Raw genomic sequence first — 20,442 nt, 5'->3', positions numbered from 1 at the left:
GCTTTGATTGTTGGTTTTAAACTGCTATGAAACGTTGAACAAACTTAGGGCCCTAAATTTCGGGGATGTACCCTTTAGTTCATCGTGTCTGCCGCCGGCAAAGTCAATGTTTGGTTTGCAGGACCCTGTGTTCCTTTGGCCTGCCTTCCAGTGGGGTTAATTGGTAATTTTACGGCTTATTGCGCGGTAACTTCAGTGGAAGGAGCTTATCTGAGACACAATTTATCGAGACTTCAGGATCAAATTCGCCATGCCGACAAATCTCTTCTTGGAAATGCCCAAATGCACTGAGATTGTCTTGCCTTGTATTATGAATAGAAGAACCTCAGGAGAGACAAGGGTACTTTGTTTATATTCAAATGCACTCACTACAAAAAATGTTATGTCGCAATAAAAGTACAAAGAAAGTGTTATAGCGTAACCTAATGGTGCTGGATTTAGCATATTTTGACTTTCGCAGAACTTTTCGAAAAAAAATATTTGTTCAAGAATTTGTACACGACGAAAGATTGTCTCCTTAGCAAGCACCAAAGGTGTACGGTCGGTGGAAACAAAAGATATTTTAGTGAGTTTCAACAGGCAACTGATTTTCCAGAGCCTGGGCCTTTTTTTCTTCAATTTGTATAATACACATGAAATCGAATTTGTCAAAGAAACATACGTATTATCTTAACATGTCCGAGAAATACTGTTGGTTGCTTCTTTAAGTTTAGTCCGAAGTACCAAAAAAGTGTAAGAGGTATCTCGTAAGCCGATCCAAAAACTCCCTAGAAGGGAAAATATGGCGTCAAATTTGACTTGATCTTCACTTGAGCTCCTATGAAGCTAATCCACATCTTCGATTCCCATCACGTTATCCGAAGTGAGTGCCGATTTCATGACTAGTTACCATTCATAGATGTGTCTTACCAACGTCTGTACGATCCATTATATAGTCGAAGATCTCAATGAATGAGAGTGTTACAGTGTGTTATTCTGCAGAACAGATCTGCAGAACAGTCAGTAGCACTATTTGCAATTTGATCCCTTGTTTGCAATAGAACTAGCTCGCTTCTAAACATGAGCGTTTTGAGAAGAGGCACTTCTGGGAAAGAGTGTTGATCCTTTCCAAGACAATGTACATGTTATAAGCAAGAGCTGTCGAGATTTTATCATACGTGGATTACTAAATACTAATTTGAGGAGGCACTAGAGACTAAATGATGGATTATTGAAATTGGTATGGGCAATTCAAGGAAGAATAACTACTTATGAAGAGTTCCTTCATGTACTGTGGAACAAGCTGGAAATTGTATTCTTCGGACAACTCTTTGAATGAACGTGTACTTATATGTATGTACATCTTCCAAATAGTTTACGGATTATGTTTCATATATGATCAGCAATAAATGGAGATAAAGTATGTTAATATTTCAGAATATGCAATTCTATACATGAAACTTCGTTAGAAGTGGAAAGATTTTGGTTACAGCATCCAATTGAAATTTTAATACCCCAAGGTTCTCTCATTACGCAGCCATCTGCATACCTGTCTTGGAATTTTGCGGATGTGAAATAACCCTTCATTGCAATCAGGATCAGAGTGATGGTATTATGGAGTACAACACATCTCTCCATCACTTCATTAAGACTATTTGCATACTCTTAGCACGAACAGGCCAACTCTTCAATGCAGTAATTTCCCCGAAAGACGGACTTTCTCCCCAGTTCAGACACTTCAGTGTTGATTGGCTTCGATTCCCTATAAACGAGAGACTAAGAATACCAACGTGTTTTTTTTCGCCTCATTTAGACTCTCATTACAACATGTTCTTTTTTAACAAGAGACTGATTAAGGTTAGGATTGTGTTCAGTGCCCAATTTACCCTTGCCCTCGATTGAATAATGACATTCAAGTTGTACAAATGTACATTCATAGAGTACGTAACTATAGGTATATGTAGCGCTCTGTTATTATCAGAGGATTTGTGCTCAAAAAGCAAAGGACCTCCCTCGTTGAAAGTGAGAACTGAGAACCGAGACCGAGAGCGTTGTTCGTTAATGCGCCATAACTCTCACCGTTTTTGCTCTGACATATCCCCAATGTTGTGACACATCGCTAATGACCTGTGACACTTAAACAGGGGGAACAAAATCGTTCACGTTCTAAGTAACCTGAACACTAGCCTCAAGCCTCAAGGACTTGTGTAAGAAATGGTAAAAACCGAGATCGTCATGAAGCATTTTGTTTATTTGCCATTCCTTTTCTGATGGCTTTGGTTCGAGAGTGGATGGATGGTTGGTTGGTTGGTTGGATGAATGAATGCCATGGGCAAGTCAATCTCAGTGCTTCCTTTGTGTGGGTGACACACAATCATTGGCTCTGATCATCACCGAAGGGCGATTATTGATCGAGAGTGTTCGCCAACGTCTATCCTGATGATATTGGACGGGGCTCACCCCAAAAGTGTCTGCTTCAAAAATCATTTGGGATATTTCCCCTTCAAATGTGGCTGTATGTGAAATTCCAGTCGATTAATGGCGGTTAAATGATTCCGCTCTTTGAAAATGGTTTGATGTACCATGTTGGTACATTATAAAGGAGAGTCTGAAAGTGCTGACGATCCAAAACTCGGCCAGATGATCTTTTCGTAAGGACTCAATGTTAGGAATAATTTATTAGCTGTTTGCTTCTGGTTTCTAGCTTTTTGTGTCTCTGCTTGGCGGCCTGTAGAATCAAGAAGAATGATTCATGGCCCTGGCTCACTGCTCGGTGAGAGACCATGGGAGAGCTTCCAATTAAATATTCATCGGGACCAGCACCAAAACGGCTAAATGTTAGAGAGGCTGATAGGAAGAGTCTAGGACGTCAGTTCAAACATGTCTTATTGTTTCGAGGATATGGTATCAGATTGATTAATAAAAATTTACACTTTTGCACTCTAAACTGATATGAGCATTTAGCCATTCTCAGGACTATCCCTAGGCTCCGTTGCTCCTTCTCTCAAAATGGTACTCTAACAAAGAACTTTCAACAGACTCTGTCCCGCTTTAATGAACCGTGGATCCACAACCGCCGCAACTTGGTCATCTGGAATGGATGTTCCAAATCATATTTAATGACTCTTCCATCGAATAGCACACTCAATGAGTCAGAAACATTGATCTTCTTTTTAAATAGTACCAACATGTATGTAATCTAGCTTTTTGCACCAATGAAATTTGACTTGGGTTGATAGAAAATGTCAAGTGGTTGAGCATAATTTTTTTATTGTTGGAAATGATGTGAAGGAACTTTATTTTCGGCCAAAATTTATACTAGACAGAGATGTTAAAGATGCGAAATCCATTTAGCGAAAACACCTCTTTCAAGTGAGATCTCTTGGAGATTTAGCACACAACTAAATGACACGCACAACTACAACAACCTACCCAGGGGCACAAATCCCTCTCAAAAGAAAAGGATTAACAAAGGATCAATTTTGGATGAAAAATGATTGCTGAGGGCGATGATTCCCTTCAACTCAGGACAGATCGTGCCCAATGGGACAAGTCTTAAGCGTTAGTACATATAATGGTCACCAGAGGGCAGTAAATATCATTGCAGCAATTTTACCGCTAACAGCCCTCATATTCAAAACAGCGTTGGAAAGGGTAAATAAAAATCTGATTGCCTACCTAACACAAGAGGATGCAGGTTGAATTTCCCAATGCTAAAAATATGTTTTAAGTATATAGTAAAGAATGATCATCATGGTTCACATAGCTTTCCAATATAAGGGAGGCTTTTGGATGGAAACTTTGAAGCTTGAACAAAATAATTGAAAAGCAGTTTGCTGAATAAATGTGAGCGTCAAATGTCCAGACTACTAATAAAAAGACCTCAAATTATGTTACAATTACAGGCAGATTTACTTGTGGATTTAACACTTGCTTTTGGCACCACACTTTATTTGATAGTGGGAAAGCTAAATGAAGGATCGTGAAATCAAGATGCTTTTGTGGATGCATGAATGCTCTCCTTGACCTTGTTAAATAGGCATGGTTAGCTACATCAGAGTCACCATTGATTTCTATTTCCATCTAAAACATATTTGTTCTGTTGAAAAGGCCTAAATGACACCCATAATGTTGATGATAGATATTCGAGAATACCTCTCCACCAAACATATGCACCACACACCAGGGAGTGCGTTACAACCATTACAACCATCAACACAAGGGGAGGTACCTCTGACAGTTTGGTCGCCACCTGGTGGCTAAAAATGCAAACACTATCACAAGGGCTCAATGCGAAATCGCAAGCACACCCACAGCCATAAACAAAAGTAGCTGGATCATCGGAGAAAGAAGAAGGGCTCCACACTTCTATTATTGTGTGTTTTGGGGAGCCCTCGACCATGGTGAGAAGCACGTGTCCCCGGGTTCAAATCTCGGATAGATGAGCCTTTTCCATCCTCAACCTTGGGGAGAAAGGGTTGCAAATGTCGTTGGCAATGTGCTTGCTCATTTCCTGAATCATGTCTCACCGAGGGTAGAAGAAGTGATCCTTTATTTGGATGTACTACGTAAAGACAGACGTCCGCTCGTTTGATGCTCTTACGTACCATGTACGTTCGAACACTAGCACTACCCAACCAGTCCATGGGAAGTCATTAACTTCGCCGTCCACTTTCTCGACAACAATAACACCCTTGGGACTTGGTTGTGTTGGTCGTAAGGGATCAAGATACCCACCCGTTCATTATGTTGTGCAATGTTTTTCCCTGAAGCATTTTTTTCTGAAAATCAAGAACTTGTACTCGACAGTTTCTGAATGAGAAGTTTGACTGAAGAATAATGTTTTTGAGGTGAGGTCCGATCATGTGAATGGATAAAACAGTGGATTCTTACACCCAGTACTATTTCTGCTATGTTCATTTTTTGGGAGTTCTGTGATTCCAAAACAAAGACTAAGTAGCTGTGGTGGAACCAACCAGTTGCCAATCTTCGGCTGACTCAAATATTGGAAAGCCATCTCTCAGTGAGGGTCGAAATGAAGGAGCACTTTCATTCGTTTTCCTCGTTGTATGAAAACAATAAGTGCGGAATTTAATGGGCTTTTCGTGTTTTGTTCCATTCAATTACAAATTTCAATGAAACGAGTCCTTTCACAAGTGGAACTCTTGATCTCGATCAGACATGGCATTCAATTGTTCCAACAACTCACTCAGCACTTATGGTATGGTCATAAAGTGAACTATAACTTGTCCCACGCAACTCTGCACTGGCGTCTGTTTCTGTCTTGTAATGAATGGTTCCATTTCGGAATTTTCTCTAAATGTACTGAGAGGACGTCGTCGATTGTCATTAAGAAAATCCCTGGCTTAGTGTTAAGTTACCTAGCTTTATGACAATTGGCAAGCTGTCCTGTAATTGTGATTGTTATCGCAGCTGTCTCACCAACCTGAGATCAAACCAGTCACGATGATGACATCTTGGATAAGATCAACATTTGTCATATGGCCGAGACAAACAATTAGAATTGACAGAGAAAAAGTGAGGGTGGCTTTGTTATCATTTCCTGATCATCATTCAGTCAGGATCGATCGATCTCGGGCAAATCGCGCATGGTTTATTTTTTAGTCATTTCTGTATGCCTCTCCCGAATGCCAACTTCCCGTTGGGTTCTCCATGTTAATCAACATCCATTGTGTTTCTCCATGATTCTGGAGTGCAATTTATCAAACCTTTTTTATTCGTTGAATCAAGGGGAAACACAGGGGACTGTAGTACTTGAACTAGTAGAATAAACGTACTGAGAGTGAGACTCAAAGAATGAATAAGCAAGTCGTGGACAGGGTTGGGATGTGAGGGACAATTGGCAAATTATGCAATCATGCAAAAGAGCCATCATTCTTATACCAATGCTTCTTCTTTGAATCACTTGTCCAGGACTCTATCGATTCCATCCCAGATGAGATTGAAGACTCAACTGCAGAGGGAGGGAACCCGACAATCTGCTGAGTAAGATCAAATGAAGAGGGGCGTGTTAACGTTCATCGAGTGATGCTACCTAGAGGTGATTGACCAATCAGACTCATTTTTGGTAATTGGTGCATGTACATAGTGTACATTTGTGACTTGGTTGGCTATGAAAAGTACAAAAATGCATTCCGGTTGACCATTATTTTATATATCTAAGTACGGTAGATTTGTAAAGAACTGGTATTGATGTTAGATGGAGCTGCCTTTCTTCTCAATGATTTGTGATCATGATCATTCATAAAAAATTCTGCCATCAAATTTGCCAATGTGCTTTCGAGATATTATTGCAGGCGGCTAGTTGTGGATGAGGCCGGAAGATTGACAAAATCTTGCCGAAAATATTTGCCATACATTTTTAAAAGATTAAGTTCCCCAAGAAGGTTATACTTAGTAGCTAACAATAGCTGAAGAACATAAAGAAAGGTTTGAGAGGGTGGTTATATCACTCTTCATCTACCGTTAATCACAACGCTAATATCAAACAGAGCACATTTCTGTATCAGGTTGTAAGAATATTCAAAAAATACTTCAATACTCGCATTGAGGAACTGTGCATAAAAATATGCAACTTTGACATTGAAGTATAATGTAGGGAGATCAAAACTCAATTGAGAGGTGCCCAAAAATATGATTCCAAAACTTTCAAGAGAAAGATGATCGATCGAAAAGGAATGGTATGCACTAGGAACTACTTCCTACAACGAAAATGTTCAAATTAGTACAAGCTTATGAATAATGAGCACGTTTTTGTGCAGTTGTCGTTTGAATCGCATTGTCTCGCATTGTATTTGCATAGCAGGTTTCCTATTTTTAGATTTATTCAAAAACACTTCAAAATATGAAGGAAAAAAAACGTTCCAAAGGCAGCAAATGCTAGCTCTTGCCAGACCAATATAAATTGTAACCAAACACCAAATTTATAATAAAGGAATCATTGTTCCCTGTCTGAAAAAAAGTATCTTTTGAATTTTTGCCATCGCAGCTGGCAGGTGTCCATTTGTCCAAATTACACATATTGCTCATCTGAATGGTTCGAGAACAGATCATTTTAAGAAGAAACTCACCAGAACTCGTCCTGTTTTCCATGAGGAAGGGTGTGAAGGACTGTGAAGTACAAGGTGTGTACGACTTAGGGTAGTCTCTCACATTCATCTTTTCTACTCACTCAATTAGTCTTGTGCGTAATTGGATCATTGGAACACAACCTATGGGGTTCATGCATGAGGGTTTGCAATGGGATTCACTCCGATAAGAAATGTACACATGTAGTAGGTAGATACGTGGTCTAATTTGGAGGTCGCTTTCACTTTCCGTGAATTTAGCCGAACAAGGTCGGTTGGAAAGGTGCTTTTGGTCGTAAATTCAGTGCAATAAGATAGAGCGAATGAGCACGACCTCGGCCCAATTTGAGATTGGCGTGCTGTTATTAAGAGCCCGTGGTCGGTCCACTTTTGACGTGCCGTGTTCCAAGGAAAGGCTAAGTTTCTACGTTTGTGTTCCACGGATTGCCTCCATGATTTATTGAGTCAGTTTTTGTCTTGTGTACGAGTTATGGGAGCACGCAACTAGACCAGACAGATATGTAAGAAAGCGTCCCTTTGCCTTTTTACGCAAAAAAGGACGGCCACACAAGCCACGCTACAGCCTGACTACTGCACACACGTTGGACACTAAGACTGATATCGCGTTTGAATATATATTTAGTTGGTCTTACGATTTCTAGAATGACACGTTAGGCTGGAAATATAACGACTTTTGGGACATTATAAGCAATACATTAAGACATCAATATAGAGTTACTATTCATAATATATCAATTGATTTATCAAAATCATATATTAGCAATTAATGAACCAAAAATATTGCGGGTTTATTTTTACCGTCAAGGGATACTTTGTGTAACTAAGGACTTTTAACCGGTTAAAAGTTCGGTTTACCATCATAGACTTTTTTACTTACAGTTTACGTGGGAACCAATTGTAGACATTTTCCCACAGGTCACGAAAAGATCCCCTACCGACATGATAAATAATATTGGAACGGCTCGTAGGATGTGGGATTGTGGCTCCCAAAATTATGGGGAGCCGCCTGACAAGTCAGTGGTAGAAATGGTGTGTTTTGACAAGTACTTTTATTATCACAATATAAATATGTTGTTGATACACTACGAACACTGGGATCTAATCATAATGGCTTGGTCACCAAACTGATGAAGAATAAGTAAACGATATTGTTGATAAGGGTCTGAGATTTCGTGGTTCCTAGGATAAAGTGATATATAATCTCGATTCCTGGTATCGCGGGTCAAAAATCTAATTGAACCGAGAACAGGGCGAGGCTTTGAATACTGAGTAATATCAGGGGGAAATTTGCTATTATAACCACTTTCTGGGCGCGGGTTTGAGGGGGCCTATTACGGGGCAAGAGATAAGCCTCTTGGACTTGGTTAGGCAAGGTAAAAGGGGCGGGGGATGGTATGCAGATATGAGTGTGAGTGGAGGCCTATCTGTAGAAATGTCTTTGGTTTAATATATTTCGTTTGAGAAAGAGAAATTATGAAACGGCCTTGTTGTTGTTTTCAAGTACTTCCTAGTTGAGTAACATGCATTTAATTTCCTGGTTGGTCTCGTCACTCTGGGACCAGGGAGAGGAGAAGTCGGTTAAGAGAAACTGGTTTGAAGCTAAGTTTCAGAATGAATCTTCGATTTCTGGATATAATGGTGGTTCCTTGTTTTGACAAAATGGTCAGTATCTTTGAAAATGTTAAATGTCAGAGGGATGGGCATGGTGACTTTTGCGACCCTTCCTCTTCGGATCTTCCATGGACTTTTGAGAGGAAACGTCAGTACTAGTCTTTCTTGGATTCCCTGAAAAAAAAACCATCAGGTTCAACTCATTTCCTTGGCAAAATTTTGACAAGAAATTCTAATTGGTATCAAACTTAAAATCTGGCATTGACAATTGATTGCTCATGATAATGAGAAAGGGCATGAACAAACAATATGAAACGGTTACATTGGCATTTGCCCGGTACTGAGCCCTTAAGCCATTCGCTCATGTCCAAAACTTCAACTTTCATTCTCACCCTTACAAAGATGATTCGTGACTAAAGACGATCATTTGCAATTCGCAAGAAAGTAATCTTACCTAAGGTAACTAAAGCTGACGCTACAGCAATACCCGTGTAGCCTGGAGGAGCATAGGGTTGACCTCCGGTAGGTAACCTCACCACCAAGGAGAGCACAGCAGCTCGGTTGTCTTCGCAAGGCTCTAATGCAATTGGACTTGGACGGTAGGATTTCCGCTTGCGTTTCCTCACCTGACCCCCACCACCCCCACCCCCACTTTGGTCGCCAGTGCCTGGATTTGAACCCCCAGAAGGGTGCTCACCACTCGGACTGACTGGATTGAGATTTGTGCTCGTGGTGAGGGAGGGAGCCGATGCTGAATTGCCCGTGAGACTTGAGCTGGACTTGGCGTCCGGAGGAATGTGTTCCAGTTCCACAAGGACGGAGCCAAACGGACGGCTCGCCATTTGCTCCATCTCCACAAAGAGCCTTTGCCGTCTGCGGTAACGGTCATACCTTTGTTTGATCTTCCACAGAACGGCAGCCACCAGGAGCAGAGCCAGAAAGCAACTGCAAAAGTAACACGTTAAGGATGACAGCGCCCATTTCCTCTGACCTTAGGCAGCATTACCCAATGTCCAAGGGCTGCATTCCACATGTTTAAAACTAGTTTTTGACTAACTCGTTCAACTTATCACTACAATCTTTTCCCAAAGACTATGAGACTCCGCAAAATATCGATGATGCAATGATGATTACGGAAAGCTACTGCAGCTGATCATGGCAAAAACACTATGGGGGGAGGCAGGGAAGTTCCTTTGTATTTCAAGGTGGAACTGGGACAACCCAATCTTCAAACTCTAATGCACGCAACTTTGGCAAGTTACTTCCTTGGCAACCTCAGCTCAATTCTGTTCGAAAGGGTGGTGTACTTACGTGGAAAATGTTATGAAGAATTGTAGTAGATCTAACTTTGGATGCTGAGAAAACGAGATGACGATCCATAAGGGCGGTTCGAAATCGTAAACATACACATAGAATGTCGTGTTGGAGGCATCACCGAAAGAGAAGTCCTCTTTTGCAAAGCGTTCTTTAAAGGTGGAACAATTGACATCTGTGTAGAGCTGCTCCTCACTGATTTGTTTCCGATTTTCCAGAGGAGCATGGCGAAAGGTCAAGTTCATCTGAAAGACAGAAAACATGATAAGCATATAACTAAAGCAAGAAACAATTGTGTTCTCAATTACTCGGGCTGGGACTGAGCAAGTTATAGAGAAGTCCACATCCACATCAGATTTGGTCGGATCGTTCTTGAAGTTGATGGCGGTGAAATGCCGGTCATCCGATTTGGAGAGGTTAAATGTGAATTGGTAATCGATGGTCAAATGATCTGAAAGAGTGAGGTCGTTTCTATTATTGAGCGACCTAATTTCGCGATTACTACACAACGTTACACTCACAGAAACAGGAATCCTTCACCGGATCTCCAAAATAATGATTGACCTTATCGCAAGTCTCGCAATGATCTCCAATGATTCCTTTTGTGGTGCAATGACACTTCCCTGTCTCGTGGTTACAAGCCGACGCTTGATTGTTGCACTGGCAGGCTGAAATGAGTAAATAATAAGTATGAACTCAATCCCTCTCCATGGATCCAATCTTGTCTCAAGACACACCTTGGCAGCTACCCCCATTCACAGCATCGCCAAAGTAGCCCTTGGTACACTTTTCGCAATGCTCGCCGCCGGTGAATTCGTCGCATGGCTTGTCACAAGTAGATTTCTCAACAGTGCAAGAACTATGCCCGTTACATTCACAATCCGGGCAAGTGGTAAAGTGCCAACTTTTCCCATCACTCTGAGGACATTGGTCATCGGGAACCCAGGCAAAATGTCCATGACCGCCTTGATTGACTCGCTTCAGTGGACTAGCTGCTCCTCCCACCATGCAAGTGCCCAACCCAGTCAGAGATCCATCGTCACACCAACCACAACTGGGATTGGAGCGGCACGATTTGCAGGTCCGGTAACCCACACAGATATCGTCAGGAAGAGTTTCTGGAACACGAATTTTTCAAAAGGACATTTTAACATTGATTTTCTTTTTCATTAAAAAAGATATTACGTTCAATAAGAGTTGGCTGCGATTGGAAACATGTCTTTTTTGTTATCTGGTCTTTGCCTCGCTAGTTTGAAGGTTATTGCAGAACTAGATAATTCGCACAGTATTGAAGGAGTTGGAAATAGGGAATGAAAACGAAAAAAAATGTGGGACTCACCATTTTTGCTGGGAACAGGGCAATCGTCTTTCTCCGTGGTCCAGTCCATACATTGTCCGTACGGAAACGATGCCAAGTAAGCGTTTCGGTCGATGCACATGTGAAGGTTCTTGCACCACATACAAAGGCCATGGGTACAGTTCATACAATTGGTTCGCTCACTGCAAGACGCAGGACAAGCATTCCCTACAATGAAAAGCAAAAGCCGTTTCAGATTGGTACATTTTGGTGAGAATTAGTGCAACAATTCTTTTGATGATCAAATTGGTCCATTTCAACATGATACACAGAAAGAGATTGGTGATCCTCCTGTGCAGCACAGCAAGGGTCGATGGACTCGGTCACCGGCTCCCGGATATTGAACACATAATGCCCGATTATGATGCCAAAACAGGTGCACAAAAATAATTCCAAAGAATAGGTCATGACCACCAACATGGCTAGATAGCCTAAAAACAGGTTGACCCCGAAGCATGCTATCATCCACAGCTTGCGGAACTTGCCAAGGACTGTGCGAGAAACACGGCGTCTGAAGAAAATCATGAATTCAATGAGGAATCCCAAACTCATTGTGAATAAGCATCCGCATGCAAATTTCCATCGCGTATTCAGGGTCCAGTAGGGAATGAAGAGGATTATGCAGAACCCTTGGTTACCGGAGGATTCGAACCCTCACATGAGCATATCCGTGGCTCCACGACAAAATGAGTTCTCATTTGGAGGTTCTTGGAGGACTTGTTTGGCTTTGACACATTCCCAATGACAAGAGGGGTTCATGGAATCTCCAAAACAAGGGTCTTGAGCCGCAGTCATGCAAGTCAGGTTATCCTTTTTTTGATCACAATTGTTGGGTATGCTCAGACAACCCATCCAACAAAAGGCCGAGCCTTCGTCACATGACTGTTCCATAGTACGAGTCCAATTGTCAAACGTGCGCTCAGTATCTGAGGAAGAATAGGATTCCACCCCACTGGCTGAAGTTCTTTTGAACACCTCATCGAAGGTCAGAAGCTCGGGTCCAAGTTCCCTGGTCTTTAAAATGGGCACAGCCTCGTTTGGCACCACTTTCATTCGGGCGAAAACTGTCCTAGTTTTGACTCCTGGATCAAATGATGGAACTGCGTGGGGGGTGGCCCAAAAATCCGGTCGTTTTTCGCCCTGAAACAACCAGTCTGACGTTCCAAGTCCCATAAGAACCAAGATTGTGGATGGTCCCAACTGTCCTGTGGATATGGCATTGCCACTTTCGAGCTCAATTATCAGAGGGTGGTCCGGAACCGGTGTCAAGATGAGAAACAGCCCATTATCGCGGTGAAACGGTACCATAAAACTTTTAGGGACCCTTGTCTGACCGTTACGAGGATGATAAACACGGACCTGATCCTTATGGGGCGCATTTCTCAAATGAAAGTCCTTGTCTCCCACCTGATATTGAAGTGCTTGGGTTCCCCCTTGGATCAGTTTGACCACCTCCGTTTCGATTTGATCGAAAACATCGGAAAGACGATGCATGGGCTTTGATAAACAATCCGGATAGGCTCCTCGTTCGGTAGCGTACGTTTGACGAGTGGCTCCGTCTAACATCTTGATTTCGGACAGACCTTGGGTTTTATCAAAACATCTTGGAGCTTGGGTCCTCAAATCGTTCAATGATTTCTGAATCTCATCGTCATTTTCGAATTGAACCCCAAAACATGAGATTTTCTTGTTTATCCCAACTCTTAGAAGATCCGACGATTTCTCACCCGCGATGATCAATTTCAAATCATCGAAGGTCACTTCCGGGATCTCTGATGGAACCTTGATTCCTTCCACTTGTAAGCTCACCAATAAAACAAATATTCCACAAAAGACGGTCTTCATCTTGAAAGCCTAAAACGACAATCTTAACCTAGTCGCAAGCACTTGAATAGGGACGTGTTCTGGCATTGATCAGACCTCCGTCAATTGCTTGCAGACTTCTCTGACGCAACGCGTGAAGAACATTGATGGTGGAGAAGAAGCAAAAACAATGCGAATAAGCAATCATTTTCTGGAGCGCAAACTGGTTTCCAAGTTTCTAAATCCATTTCCCACATAGATTACCCACGGTAAACACTGGGCTGTCTCGCCCAAATGAGCAAATCGTTACCCCTCTATGTCAATAGCCTTATCGGAATTCTCTCGCCTTACCCGATTCTTCGGTGTGATTCACATTGGTGGTCTTCTTCCTCGTCTCACGACACTTGCTCACTTTGGCCGATTCCCAACTGCATCCGGGTTTGGGAGAGCACGAATGACAAGAGTGCAACGCTCCACACCACTCTTTGGGCGTGGTACCTAACCCCGCCTCCCTACAGTCCACTGTTCGTTTATAGGTTCTCTTCTCTTTCTCATCGCAAGCGGGACTCCACGTACAATGGTCATGGCACCAAACACAATCCGATGTAGTGGATACGCAGGCAGTGCACGTGTCCAAGGACTGACAGACAGAGGTGCTGTTATCTGGAGCCTCATGGTTTAGACAGGTCTCCACTCCTGAAAATGAGTAAAACAACGGTCGCGCGTCTCGAACAATGGAGAGGATCTTGAAAAATGAGGGGAATTTTACTGTGTAAATAGAGATAAGACTTGATTTTTTCACGCGAAGGATCAAACGAGGAGAGGATTTTGACAGTGAGCAAAAGCACATACAAACAAAAAATTTGAGAAGTTTAGCTGTTTGCTCAAGTACTTCCAAAATCGATAAGACCTTTGCATTTGAATCATCAGTAAGGATCTAACGTATCTTTTTTTCTGCAACAATAGGAATCCAAGAACTCGAAATTCCAAATAATTCTGTTCTCTAAAATATTTATACCAATGATTGAGAGCGTCGATGGGTATACTCACCAGATTTAAGACGATCAGCCGGATGTCGTAGACATTGGTCTCGTTTCGTGTCCCACACACATTTGACACCTACTTTGCTCTTAAGACAAGCGGCTCTATTTTTGAACATGTTGCAATCACCAGGATGATAGGCGATCAAATCATTTTTCAGTACCCCATGGAACCCACCATGCACCAACATGGTGTCATTCTTGAGAACCGCAGTATGGCCATATCTGTGAAATGAATATAATCATTATTTTCAATATCATTGCCATGAGTAATCTAACACAAATGGGGACAAACGTTACCGTGCCAGGTCCACGTCAAGATTTTTGGGAATGACATCTTGTGCACTATGCCATTTATCACATACGATATCGTAGACTAGAAGATCAGCGGAGAAGCACTTGGCTCCGTGACTAAAGGAGGTGTCATTATGGGTGTTGCCTCCGAAAACGATCATGAGACCATGTGAGGCCACCGCAGAATGGAGATAGCGATATGAGTCACTAAAACTATGTCGAGTCCTGCCAAAGTAATTAGGAATGGAGTGAATCAACCATCCATTGCAATGGAGTACAAAATTCCTCTGATTGTAAATTACCATGTCTTTAAGATTGGATCAAAAGAGAACAATTCATTAGTTATAACCGCGGAGGGAGCCAAATTGGACACAAATCCTCCATAGACGTATATCTTGTTGGTGATCTCGTCCCAAACAGAACTATGCCCAAATCCTCCTCGAACGGGAAATCCAGAAGTTGGCACAATGCTCCATTCGTTACTGCCTTTAAAACAAAACGTTCATTTGTGAGCCAACTTGATTTCCGTAGCATTCAACCACGTCTTTCCTACCTAAATGATATTCCTGGACAGTGTCAAGATACCCGTATTTGGGCGAATGACCAAAGATGACAATCATCCGATGGGCGACCACGGTGGCCGTGTGGCCCATACTGTGAATGGGACCACAGAGCTTGTGGTCTTCGTTGATCATGCACTGGCCACTCTCGGTTTCCACACGATCCCATGAAAGCAAATCTAGATCGAGCGCCCACAGCTCCTTCGAAGTGTGACCGGATCGCATGGTGCCACCATACATGTATATCTGGAATAATGACAAGTTTCCTCTATAGTAGATCATTTCGACATGGTTTCTCTCAATGCTTGACTAGCGTTTTGGGAGAAACCATTGAACATAAGTTAAGATTGCTTTCTTTCTTTTGAGAGGATTCGGATGAAATCCAGACAAGAGTTGTGGTTAAATGACTCAGAGTTCGTAGTAGCAGTTTCAATTTAAGATTGAAGAGCTCCTAGATTAAAAGATCACAAGTGCGTGCTATGTTTTAAAGGATATATTTTTCTCAAAAGCCTTATCTTGAGCCTCAATGCTCAATGGAAAGAAGAAGCCATTTTATAATTGGCAGTTCCGTCAAAATGACGTCAAAAGCAATTAGTTCTTGCCACCGTCAATCTTAATGGGCTTCCAGAAATACTCCGAATGAAAAGCTTCATCCACCACGAAGAATAACAAAAGCGTGTGCAGTGTTGCAGCACGCTAATCGAAAACCAACGTGAGGCCACGCTGCTCCTATTACAACCCAACCTTACACTATAAGTCACTTCTAGACCCCGATTCTAGGATGCATTTGTATCATGGAATGAATGATGATTTTGGGTACATTTCCGCCACAAGCATACAAAACTAAGTGTCATAATCAGAAGAAAACAGAAGACCTAATTCCGTACGAACCTTTCTCTCATGGATGACCGCAGAATGCCCATAACGAAAACTCGGCCCTTTATTTGACTTGGCCTTCACTTCTTGCCAGTTAGCTGTGGCTGTGGGGAGCTCATCCAAGTTGTCGATGTCCACTTTCAAGACCATTTGTCTGGGCTGATGGTCGAACGTCTCACCCCCAATCACCCACATCTGACCGAACTCATCGATCATGGAGGCGTGCGAGGTCCGAGCGACCGGCACCTCGGCCGAAGGGTCATCTCGGGTCAGCACGCTCCAATAGCCGTTACTCACGGCTTGTGAGCAGGACTCACCCGTCCAGCCGCTAAAGCAATCACACCTCTTCTTGCGCTTGTCACAAACACCGTGGGGCACATTGTCCAGGGAAGCGCAATTATTCGGACAAGCCGGAATGGAACAAGCCGGTCCTTTGAAGTCCTCGTCACAACGACACTCGCCCGTGCTCTCGTCACAAGACCCGTTCCCGGAACAGGTCTGATCGTATCGTTCGCTGGGACAAGCGTTCACACTGAACGTGATGTTGAAGCCGGTCATGTTGTAAGCCACGTCTGAGTAGAAATGCAACAACATGGACCCGGAAGTTCCGATGAGCTCGGGCACTCGTTGAATTTGGTATCGATCATGACGGACCATGCCCGAATAAACGGCTTTGAGATCGGAAAACACCTGGAACGAACAAAACAATGGTAATATAAAAGGTTTCTGAGACATGGTTGTTCGTTGTATTGTTGACTATAGGCATGAATAATGAAGGAAGTGATGGAAGGTGTGGTCGTGTTGAAAAACGTTTGGAATTGCACCTGCAAAAGCTATCTTTTAAAAACAAATGACGAAGGATGCTCGTTCGTTCTCTTTCCTTTGGGAACACAAGCGAGTCAGAGGTGGACATTCTTTATAACCTTTCTTGGAAATCATTTATTGGAAGGATAGCTTTGGAGACCTTAAAAGATATTTTTGTTCTCTCTGTGCGGTTGGTGGGTTCTTTTCTTTTCGGCTTCTGAGAAATGTCTCAATCAGATAAACTAGTATGGTAAGGTCAATCTTCGATGAATAGCAATGATTACGGATGAATAGTATAACACACTACTCCAGCATCTTGCTAACAAACGAACGTTAACTTTTCAGGCAATAGGGCAATCATTTGGAAAATATTGTGCAAGCATCTAACAGATGAAAGGGAAAAACTATCTGCTCAATACTAAATAATTATCGAATTCTTCCAATTGAGGAGAATCATACGCGCCCATTGACTCAAACCCCAAGTGACTTTCGTAACTCGATTATGGGTTTCGGCGTGAATCGGCGACTTTTTCCTCCTCGCTCTGATCTCCACCGAGACCATCATTCTAGCCCAGACCAATTCGAGGAGATGGAGACTGTCTGCTCTTAAAAGGCGAAAGACCTTGATGACAAGGGGCTTTCCTTTTAGCTTGTTGGAGAGAAGCAGAAAGAAAGAGAGAGAGGTCACCATTGAGAGAGGCCTTTGTCAGGTCTTCGAATGCAATTTGCTCCCCTTCATCGCTGATATCCTCGTTACAATGTCAAAATGAAACTCTGTTCACCAGCACATGAGACAGGAGAGGAAAAATTGCAGAGGAAAAAAAAACTTTAACTCCAAGACTTCCCGGTTCATTCTCAGAAAAATCTCATTAGAACTTAGTTTCAACCGCAATATTTCAAGAGCTTTGGAAAACTTCAAGATCACATGGAATTTGGATTCAAATAAACAAGGGAGGTTTTAAAAACAAAATACACAGAGATCATGATCACAATTCAGAGATCTCCAATAATTTGAAACATCAACAATCACTCTCGGATGTAGGTCAATGATACGAGACAGAGGAATTGAAGAACCACCTACAGTTCAAGAGACCTACAGGAATAACGTTCGATCGTTCAGCCTGGTTTGTTCGACTTTTGTTTCTACCGTTGTCAGACAACTTCCCATTGTTTCAGTGCAGTTCAGTGCCACGAGGAGCTCCATTCAAACTTACCGAGTCGCCATCAAAGATGTAGAGATGATCCCATCCACACTCAGTGGCGAATTCTTTGATGTGAAGACGGATTTTGGCATTCTCGATGGGAGACTCGATGAGCCAGGTGCATTTGGAATCCACGGTATAATTGCCAATGGCATCCGCTAACCAACCTTTGGTACTATTCAATCTGGAACACAATTTTGGAGAGGGAAACGTTTAAGCATTTTTCTTTTTTGGGGAGAAGGCAGGAGTACTGGATCTATTGCGTCGGTTCTTTTATTTTTGACAAAACGCTCAGTCTCGGTAGGGATGAATTATTTGAAAACACTGGAGCAACATGAAGAATGTAGATGGAACCGAGGAAAAAAGTTTTTATCAAGCAGAGTACTCGAACTATTGCGACGGTTCTTTTATTTTTGACAGAATACTCTCTCGAAAAAGGCATAAATTACATTAAAACACTGGAGCAACATAAAGAATTTCATACGTCAATGCATGTATAACCAATAAATGTTGTTAATATGCTTACAAGCGCATTGAACCAGGGAAAAAACTCTTATCAAGCGGGAATTTTGGGTCAAACAAACATAAAGGAATGATACACTGGAACGTTTGAAATTATAGGCATTTCAAATAAAAAATCACTAACAAAATTATTAATCAATCAATATAGATGGCTAACTGAATCCATCATTTCGAATCATATCAGAGTTTTGTGCATTGTACAAGTTAAGGTGGCTATAAGAAAGATATCTCATTTGATATTTGCCCTAAAAACATCTTACGTTTGCTTTTAGAAACATGCATAGAAAGGCACTTGATTTAAAAGATTGATGATCGTGAGAAAAGAACGATCTCTGTACTTCACTGTACTAAGTCCCAAGGCCTTTGACCACTTCAAGACAGATAGGCGTTTAGATCAATTATCTCCAAATCTTGAAATTGCAGCTCAAGGTAACAAAATCTTTTTGATGGTAATGATGCTTTTTTCAGGGATATGTAAAACATAAAAAGAGGTTCGGTACCTAAAGAAATTCAAGCAAGATGGAAGAAGAGAATGCGATTCTTTTTTATCAAGTTCTGTGCGCAGATTAAAATCTTCCAGCTATTAGGAGTAATAAAAAGATTTTCTGTCACTCATGGCTTCGACATTCTATTTACAGTTCATACGTAGATCCCATTTCCAAGGTAACGTTGGGCAACGATCTCCAGGCTTGGCATTCTTTGGTCGGTAACAATGATCAAATTTGAACCCACTATCGCATTCCATTACACGAGTATTTGATATTTCATACGAAGCATGACTAGATTTTGACTGCTGTAAGTCTGAAGAGAAAAATCCATGAGATAATTCCGTCCAAAAATTAGACAAAAGACATACTGAACACTCGTTTGCTGCCTCACGGCTCCCATTTCTTGAAACACGGTGGCCACAAATATTCTTAACAATGACTTTTGAATGTTTGGTATTGAACGATGTTGAAAGTGGCTTGATATTGGTCCTTGTTTAATCGCTTGTCTCAACACTTCAAGGCGACCGAAAAAACAAGTTAATGAAAGAGAAATGAACGAAAAAGTATCGGAGCAGAAAATAGAGACGGATGCTATTACGCAAGATGAAATCATGACGCGGAAAAAGCACGAAAGGCCAAATGTTCGCTCAAAAACGATGCTGAATAGAGTGTCAACTGCCAAGGGTTGTGGATTGAAATCGAAAATCAATTGACATTGAAGGAGAAGCCATATGTTACGGAAAAAGTACATTAACATACCTCCTCCCAACATCATCGTACTACTGCATTGCTGTTCAAAGCTTCTCTGCATGCTAAATGCGGTCCTTGGTCAACCATCCATGACGAGTTGGTTGGCTTGGTTCCTACATCATGAGGTTTCATCCAATGCAAGTGGGGAAAATTATGCGGCTTAGATTAAGTTTGGTAGGGGGCTGAAATATCGTGATATACCAAAGATATGTTGTCCAATGAAAGCAGATGAAAATCCATGGTTGCCATGACATTCAGCGGCAGAAATTGCACAAAACGGAACATTTCACGTTGTGATATTGGAAGCTCCAACGCCTTCATCCGAATCGAGTCCAATCTTTCATAGCTGTTTGCCAGCTCAACTACACAAGGGAATGTCCACAAATATACCTTTTAAATTGGGCGCAAGATTCCAGATGGTGCCAATGAGATAATTGGGATAAATGTAGAACCAAGGTCTCTTCTTTTGATTTAGATCAATCTCACCTTGGTTTTGGAGTAAAATAAAGAGATCTTGTGCAACAGAAACCGAACTAAAGATTTATACCTAATTTTGATGAACAAATTTTTGACGCATTTACCACTTTTTACCAGGTGACAATTGTAATCATTCAATTAACGTGTTAGGATGGTTGATTTTTCAAAAGAAACACTAATGACTTCTAACCTGGTGTCTTGTATGAACACAGCAGTACACTATTGACATGGTATAATTAATTCGATACCCTCGAAA

General features: G+C 41.8%; 2 protein-coding genes across 2 annotated transcripts; both read right to left on the bottom strand.

Annotated features, from left to right (window-relative positions):
- Positions 1-8,120: 8,120 nt before the first annotated feature.
- Positions 8,121-18,133, bottom strand: LOC131880359 (attractin-like protein 1; the record flags this gene model as incomplete). Its single annotated transcript, XM_059226969.1, is given in 14 exon segments — positions 8,121-8,873; positions 9,154-9,644; positions 10,011-10,258; positions 10,322-10,464; positions 10,535-10,681; positions 10,751-11,131; positions 11,353-11,538; positions 13,525-13,869; positions 14,224-14,438; positions 14,514-14,732; positions 14,810-14,993; positions 15,061-15,313; positions 15,959-16,633; positions 17,962-18,133. Coding segments are annotated over 14 exon segments (3,763 nt in total), but the record flags the coding sequence as incomplete, so codon positions are not given.
- LOC131880360 (uncharacterized) lies at positions 11,539-13,473 on the bottom strand. The gene has a single exon (XM_059226970.1). The coding sequence runs from the start codon at positions 13,213-13,215 to the stop codon at positions 12,025-12,027; it is 1,191 nt and encodes a 396-aa protein (XP_059082953.1). The 5' UTR covers positions 13,216-13,473; the 3' UTR covers positions 11,539-12,024.
- Positions 18,134-20,442: the final 2,309 nt, after the last annotated feature.

The sequence above is a fragment of the Tigriopus californicus genome, chromosome 5 (genome assembly GCF_007210705.1).
Source record: "Tigriopus californicus strain San Diego chromosome 5, Tcal_SD_v2.1, whole genome shotgun sequence".
Taxonomy (NCBI): Eukaryota; Metazoa; Arthropoda; class Copepoda; order Harpacticoida; family Harpacticidae; genus Tigriopus; species Tigriopus californicus.
The sequence above is the reverse complement of the archived record's forward strand: the minus strand, read 5'-3'. Positions and strand labels throughout refer to the sequence as shown.

Excerpts from the sequence above, each read along its gene's own strand:
- LOC131880360 (XM_059226970.1), bottom strand. The coding sequence starts at position 13,215 with ATGAAGACCGTCTTTTGTGGAATATTTGTTTTATTGGTGAGCTTACAA.